This window comes from Peromyscus eremicus, unplaced genomic scaffold, assembly GCF_949786415.1.
Source record: "Peromyscus eremicus unplaced genomic scaffold, PerEre_H2_v1 PerEre#2#unplaced_1288, whole genome shotgun sequence".
Taxonomy (NCBI): domain Eukaryota; kingdom Metazoa; phylum Chordata; class Mammalia; order Rodentia; family Cricetidae; genus Peromyscus; species Peromyscus eremicus.
In genome coordinates, this window is record NW_026735523.1 from 95,317 (window position 1) to 103,646 (window position 8,330).

Genomic DNA, 8,330 nt, shown 5'->3' on the forward strand with positions numbered 1-8,330 from the left:
ACTACAGGGTGAGACTGGCAAATAAATAAATAAATAAATAAATAAATAATAAATAATAAATAAATAAATAGAACCGACCCCAAACCAAACAAGTCTCTCACACACACAAATAAAAGCCTACTAGACGATTTGCCTCTTTTCCCAAATGCTGTAGCCTTGAATCCACTCGTGAGCAACTAATGTAATTGATTCCTCCCTTGTCACTCCAGGTCTGTGATGGAAGTGATTAGCCATACTCTCTGATGTTGAGGACGGGGATGGCGTGTTAACAGAGCCAGCCCTATTGCTCTGTATTGAGGTGGTACTGGAATGCTGTGTCATTGCCAGCCCGGCTCTGGCTGGTGCCGCAGTGACAGTGCACTGTGATGCTTCCCAGCATCCATTCATCTCTGAAGCACTAATGAAATCAGTTGTGCTCCTCCAACCCCAGCCAGGACGACCTGCCTCCTCCCAGCCTCACATCCCTTACCTTCAAGATACCAATGTGAGCCATAGAGCCCCCCCACCCTCCACAAGGAAACAAAGGACGATGGGTTTTGTTTGTGCCTTCTAGGCAAAGACCTTTCTGAAACTTCAAAGCATATTTTCTTAATCTGTTGTGTTGCAAATCTTAATGTGTTGCAAATGCTTGCTGCATATATCAAGGAATTTACTTGCAGTTTTCATGAGTGTTGCACTAGGATTTAACTATGTATCTTCACTACTTATTTAGTCATGTGTCCAGTTAGTCCATTTGACATTCTGCTTCCAAAGCGTATATTGTGTAAAGAGTAGGAATGACAAGGCTGACCATTGGTGTTTCTATTGAATCAAAGTCTAGGTAGGTGGGAAAGGCTTCATGTGTGGTAAGAATCAGAGGCTAAAAGTTGGCTAGTGTCCTAGGGACTCCATCTACTTCACCTACTTTTCTTTTATGTTGGATTCATTCTTTTTTAAAGTATATTTTATTTTTTGACAATGTCCTATCTGTATACAATGTATTTTGATCAAATTTACCCCTCTGCCCATCCCTCCAACTCCTTCCAGACACCCCTGACCCACCCCATCTCCATTTCGACTTCTTGTACTCTTTATTTAATCACTCAGTCTAGTTAGTTCTGCCGGTTTGTGAAGAGGTGTAGGATTGTCAGCTGGAACACAGGCAGGGTAGCATCTCTGAAGAAAACTGGTGATTCCTCCCCCAGTAACCATCAACTGCCAAGACTTCCTCAGCTCTAGGTGGGGCTCCACTCCCACTCTGTTGTGTGACAAAACTTTTCCCTGGAGAGATGCAAGACACACATCTCCTTACCTCAGAAAGAGATCCCATGACAAACCAAAGTAGGGATAGCACCAAAGTCCAACTTGATGAACCAATGAGTTGTGTTGGGGTAACTTATGGGAGCATGGGGGACAGCTCACAAAAGCTGGGAACCTGGAGCACACACTGCACAGTCTGCAAGCAGTTCACCAGATTGGAGAGTGTCCTTTCCAGGTGCCTCAGTTGGTCTAAACTTCTTTGAGGCAGCTTGGCTGGTTTCTGCTTCTTCCAGGCAGCTGGTCTGGTCTCAGTCTTCTTTGCAGCTTAACTTGGCTGAGTCTTCTTTGCTGTTTAGCTCTATTAATCTGAAAGGGACTCTCAGCTTTTGTTGCTTATTCTGGCAGGGAGGGACCTAGTGGATCTGATCAGTTTCAGGGACTTCCTGAAGCTATTTTGAGTTGTTTACCTTCCTGCTTAAAGAGCATTCTGGAAGAATGGAAGGTTTCTATCTTGGAAGAAACTGCTACACGACATATCCATGTGGAAATTTTGACTGGCTTGATCCTATGGAGGTCCATGTGCATGGACCCATGACTGCTGAGTTCACATCCAGAGTGGACCTTTGTGGTGTCTAGGAAACACTGATTTGAGGCAGTCCTTGTAAACCTCTAGCTCTTGTTATCTTTCTACTCCCTCTTCTATGATGATCCTTGAGCTTTGGGGGGATGGTGGGTTGGTAACACAGATGCTCCACTTAGAGCTGAATACTCTATAGTCTTTTATTCTTTGAAGTTTGACCAGTTGTGACTCTCTGTTTTAGGCACTATCTACTGCTAAAAGAAGCTTTTCTGATGAAGGTTGAGAGCTGCTCTAATCCATAGGTATAAAGATAAGTGTTTAGAAGGAAGTTCAATCTATGCCCATTTAATAACACAATAGTAATAGATTCTTTCCTTGGCCCTATGACCTACCAAGGCCATGGTTCTTGACCCAGTTACAGTACCAGGTATGAGTCCCACCTTGAGGGATAGAACTTAAATTGAATGGGGGAAAAATGCTTGGTTACTTCCATAACATTTGTGACATTGTTGCACCAGTGAGCATATCTTGCTGAGTGGATCCTTATTGTAGCTTGCAGGGCCCACAGCTGGGTAAGACTGTGGATGCCTCTTTTTCCCCAGCAAGGCTCCAGAGTACCTTCCAGCACTATGAACGCTAGCCAGGAAGAAAGACTCTTCCAGGTCAGTATCAGCTTGTGTTTCCATATTCTGTGACAAAAGCGTGTGGTGTCTTGAGCAATAGGGTCTTATTATCAAGTTCTGGTGGGCAACCAAGAACAATGGAAATATCTTGTGTTGTTTTGGGGGTCTCTGGGATTCTTGTGATCAACAACTTGAAGGCAAGTATCTTATATCTGGCATTTAGCTTTTTGCTTGGTGATCTATGGCTTCTGGGGAGGACATTATCCCCTGTGTAGGGAATCTCCAATTAGAATATATATATATTCTATATATATATATAGGAAGCTTTCCCAAACATCCTATGTGTTAGTTATTCCTCCTCCCACCCCTCAATACATCTTTTAAAGTTCTTAGCTTTGATTTTTTTTCATCTGTGGATCTGATGTTATGTTACAGAAGCTAATTTGTACATAAAGGGATAATTTTTTTTTTGAGACAGTGTTTTTCTGTATAGTAGTACTGGCTGTCCTAGAACTTGCTTTGTAGACCAGGCTGGCCTTGAACTCACTGAGATCTGCCTGCCTCTGCCTCCCAAGTGCTGTGATTAAAGGCATGCACCACCACTGTCTGGCAAGAATAAATTTTTAAATGTGGAAAAACTATGCAACAGATAAATATCACTGAAAATCCATTATGTGTGAGGGGCTTAGGAAGGTGATGAGGAAGACCATAATCTCAACCTGGAGAGGCAACTACTCTTATTATTTTGGAACTTTTTCCTGTTCTTAGGAAATATATTTTGTAATTTCAATTTGTTATGCCACATAACTATATAAGGCAATTGACAAATACAGTATTTGCTGTATGTAAAATGAGAAGAGAGCCATTCTAATTTTCTGGTCACTTGTCTTGACTGTATAATTTTTAGTTCATGCCGTGTAGCTTGAGATTTAAGGAAGATGTATAAAATGAGGGAAAAAGTTACAATAAGTTTACTTATATTTTTGGTATTTCCTTTGCCCATTTTTATTGATAAAAATTCTCTGACAAGTTTATACAACTATATGATCCATTTTAATAACTCTCACCACCCCCACCTTCTCTTATTGCCTTCCCATTGATAATTCCTCCTCTTTCCCACAAGTCTTTTCCCCAGATTCCTCTCCTTTTGTTTTTCTTTATTTTGTTTCGTTTTGTGACCCACCGATTTTTAGCCAGGGCAGTCTATGTGACCACGTTTTGAGCTATCCACTGTAGCCTGGTTAATTTACATTTTAAAAAGTCTTTGACATCCATTTTTACAAAACTTCAATGTTTGCTAAAATTTCAGTTTAGCAGACCAAACCAATTCAGAGTTGAAGAGTGGTAACAGAGTCGTGGCCGTTACATAAGGAACACCCTGCAGCTAGCTGACTAAAGACACACTAACCAGTTGACTGGCTTATTGGCAAGGCTGGAGCCAATGATGTTGTTTTCTGTTTCTTGCCAGTGTTTGTTGTATAAATACAACAACACTCCAGCCACCATGTTGCTGCTGGCTAGAGTTCCCAGAACCTGCTGTGGTGAGAAGGAACAGGGAGAAGTTGATTGATGGGTAGTGTGCTGGTTAGCTTTTGTCAGCCCAACACAAGCTGGAGTCTTCTCGGAAGGGAGGACCTTAGGTGAGGAATTGCCTCTGTTAGACTGGCCTGCAGGCATGTCTGTGGCACATTTTCTTGATTAATGATTGATATGGACAGGCCAGGCTCACTGAGGGCGGGGCCTCTTCTGGGCAGGTGGGCCTGAGTGGTGAAAGAAAGCGGACTGAGCAAAGCAGTGAGCAGCATTCTTCCATTGTGTTTGCTTCTGTCCCTGCCTCAAGCTGTTGTCCCGGCTTATCTCGATGACGGACTATAACATGAAATAAACCCTTCCTTCCACAAGCAGTTTTTGGTCGTGGTGTTTATCTCAACAGCAGAGGAGCAAACCAGAACGGGTACTGAGTTACTGTTAAACGTAGATGGGAGCAAGGAATTCTGCTGTGTCCTCAAATAGTAGGGTGAATGCAGGTAATGCCAAGATATATATATATATCTCAAAAAGGTCAAAGAAAGGATTTTTAAACCTTTTCACCATAAAAAACAAATAAATAAGCTTAGTGTGGAGGCTCATGCCTATAATCCAGCACTCCAGAGGTAGATATAGAAGGATCAGAAGTTCAGAGTCACACCTGACTACATAGTAGGTTGAGGCCAGCCTGGGCTATATGAGATGCTTTCTCACAGAAAGAGGAAAAAAAGAAAGAAAGAAAGGAAAGAAGGAAGGAAGTGACAGAAGTAAAAGTGTGAGAAGACATATTTAATCTGATTGGATGTATGTGTATATATATATGAAATATTGTACAGTACCCTTTTAATATGTATGTTTATGCTTTTATCAGTTAAAAAAGTTTAAAAGTCTAAAATATCCAGTTTTGGAAAGTTTCTAGATCGCGGCGTTGCAATCCATGCATAGACAAGAAATTCATGATCTGGGAAATAACCCCTAAAAGGGAACATCTCAACCCCTTTGTCTTATGTGTTCTTCCCAGGGAAAGCTGAAGTATTTAAACATCCCCCCAATCGTTACAAGGGCACATAGACTGCTTTGTTACCATAGAGGTATGGATGAGGTCTAACTCCCCAACACAGTCGTTACACAAAGAGCCAACTATTTCTCTCTCCCTAAGTTAAAAAATACCATGTTTATTTTGAACGTCAAGTTTTGTACCTTTCTTTTCTTCAGTTATCTTTCTAACCTAAGTATTTCCGGTGCCATGAAAAATTTCCTTTAAACATGATAATGCTCAGTAGCTGCTTCTTTGGGGGTATTTAGGTTCCAAGCTTTTTAATTATTACAAGGCAGACAGCAAAAGCTATGCACAAAATGTTTTCTTTCAGATTATTATCCAAACAAAGAGCTCCTGACAAGGGCGATTACGAGTTCACAGTACAGCTGACGTACTTTTAGTTAGCATAGACACTCTTAACTGATTTTCACCAATAATATAGCGATGGCTTTTTATCCAGCATCCTCTTACAAGTCCTAAATGACAGGTAGTCATAAATGATAGGAGAATTTTTTAACCGGATTTTGGTGGATGAAATACTATCTAATTTTCGTTTGCATTTGTTGGATCATTTGTGAGGTTCAGTTCTCACCTGTCTCTGTTTTCGAATGTAATTGTGCGTTTCTCTTTTAACACGATGTTCTATTAATCCCTGTAAGCTTTATATAAAAAAGTCAATCTTATCTGACAAGCTAATTAAAGATATTTGATCTTTGCCGTTGGCCTCTGCTCAACATACTTATCTCCGTCTTTCCAGTGTGCTAGGCACAAGTGTAAGCATCATGTTTTTGTTTGTCTTTGCTGATTTAATCACATTTGTATTGCTCATTGTGTCTCTTTCTGTACACTTATTTTCCCAATAGATTAAAACAGGAGTGCTGAGTGCCCGGGCGTAAGGACGGCCCTAAAGGAACAGAAGAAATTTCATTTAGAACAACTGAGCTAAGCGCCTGGGTCCAGATGCCCCTTTGTTTCTACAATCAGCAGTTTCTTTTCAGGACCAAGGGGAGGAAGGAGTCTCTGTAAGCTTGCTTTGTTTACTCATAGCAGAAATCAGGCGGAGTTAGGCCCCCTGTAATGAATAGAAAGCTGACTTTGTGGTTGGCTTCTCGGTGCTGCGCAGGCTGGACAGTGCCAGTGAGCTGAGAGCTGTGACAGGTTAAAAATAAAAAACAGGCAGGCGTAGCCTGACCAGATTGGCTCCGGACGCCCCCTATTACCTCACTGCATTCTGAAGGCCCGCCCACCAATTGCAGGACTCCTTACTGGAAAAACCAACTGCTGGAGCGTGCTAAGAATCCATAGCAACGCCCTTTTGAAATCAAAGGGGGAAAGACTGAAGTCAGCTCTCAGTCAGAGCGTCTATGCCTCAGGACGGGAAGACGCTTAGGATGGACACCCCACCCCCTGACGAGCTCACAGGAAAGCAAAACGAAAACCTGCAAAACCAGGATGAAGAATTGGGGTTTAAGGAAATGGACGGTCTGAGAGAAGCTTTGGCCAACCTTAGGGGACTGTCTGAGGAAGAGAAGGGCGAGAAGGCAATGCTCCGCTCCCGCATCCAAGAGCAGTCCCAGCTCATCTGCATCCTGAAACGCAGATCCGATGAGGCTCTGGAACGCTGCCAGATACTGGAACTGCTCAACGCTGAGCTGGAGGAGAAGAGGATGCAGGAGATGGAGAAGATGAGGACCCAGAGTGAGCACGTCCAAAAGCTGGAGGGTCGCTTTATGACCCTGGCAGCCAACCACGAGCTGATGATCCGCTTCAAGGATGAGCACAAGAATGAAAACCTCAAGCTGAAGGAGGAGAATGAGAAGCTGAAGCGGGAGAATAGCAGCCTCTTCAGTCAGGCTCTGAAAGACCAGGAGGCCAAGGTACTGCAGCTCACTGCCCACAACAAGGCCCTGGCAGAGGAGCTGGAGGTCTTGAAACAGAAATGTGCTCACGATGCCAGCCAGGCACAGGCCCGAGAGAAGGAACTGTTGGGACTGCAGAACCAGCAGGCCTGTGCCCATGCCAAGGAGACAGAGCAGCTGCTCAGCCAGCTGCAGAGCCTCAGGCAGCAACACCGGCAGGCCACCGAACAGATGGCGAAGGACCAGGAGGCGCATAACAGCCTGAGCCAGGAGCTGCAGGCGAGGCTGCAAACTGTCACGCGTGAGAAAGAGGAGCTGCTGCAGCTGTCCATGGAGAGAGGCAAGGTGCTGCAGAACAAACAGGCGGAGATCCGCCAGCTGGAGGAGAAGTTGGAGACAGCGGCCATGGCCAAGAAGCATGCACTAGAACGTTTTGAGCAGGAGGCAGTGGCAGTTGACAGCAACTTGAGAGTTCGCGAGCTTCAGCGTAGGGTAGATGGGATCCAAAAGGCTTATGACGAGCTGCGTCTTCAATCAGAAGCCTTCAAAAAGCACAGCCTGGATCTTTTAAGCAAGGAGAGAGAACTTAATGCGAAACTCCGCCATCTCTTTCCATAAGGGAAATTCTGCTTCCTGTTACCACCTTAATACTTCAGATATTTGTGCCTTAGTATTATGGCAAAGCAAAGATAATTCATTTACTATACTTTTAAGTACAAAACCACTTTACTATGATGTTGTTACTGTTGTAAAATTAATATTAATATTCAACTCTACCACCTAGAATACATTTAAGATTAACCAGAGTCCACTCTGTGCCTTTGAAGTCTTCTTAAGATTATCAGTATCTTCTACCTCATAACTTACTCATCTTCAACCTCAGATGTCTTCCTGTAGCTTAAGATTTATGAGTTAAAGGATCCTAAGATGAACGTACTAGCATGAAAAAAGGAAGACGTAGCCCCATTTGCCATTGCAGAGAGCTAGGCTTACCGTGGTACTGTAGCTAAGATCATAAACAGAGGTCAGCCTGGTTCTCAGTGAAAGAGTGGGAAACCAAGCTTGGCAAACCAAAAGTGATCACTCACTTGTTTACCAAAATATAAAGGCCAGCTCTGTTACATCATTCTATTGAGCATTAAGATTCAAGTTTGCTAAGTCAACCAACTTTAATATTCCCTGCAAGTTTAGCTCACTTCCACTTTCCTGGTTTTCTCCTTAGTGACAGATAGGATTTAGATGTGCTGTATTGAGACTCTCAATGGTTACATTTTCTATTGTGCAGTAGCTAATAGGCAAAGGTATGTCAATTTAAGGCAACCAGTCATAGCAGATTGGGTTTGTTTTTATAGTAACTCATATATTGTTTTCTGTTTCTGTCAATATATTTTTTTGTAATTAAATTTGCATTTTAAAAGTCTAAGCTTAATGTATATATATGTATGTATACATACATATATATA

General features: G+C 42.7%; 1 protein-coding gene across 1 annotated transcript; it reads left to right on the forward strand.

The window, feature by feature from the left end:
- Positions 1–6,285: 6,285 nt before the first annotated feature.
- Ccdc89 (coiled-coil domain containing 89) lies at positions 6,286–7,673 on the forward strand. Its single transcript, XM_059253072.1, has one exon. It carries the CDS (start codon positions 6,373–6,375, stop codon positions 7,483–7,485), a length of 1,113 nt encoding a protein of 370 aa, XP_059109055.1. The 5' UTR covers positions 6,286–6,372; the 3' UTR covers positions 7,486–7,673.
- The last annotated feature ends 657 nt before the right edge of the window (positions 7,674–8,330 follow it).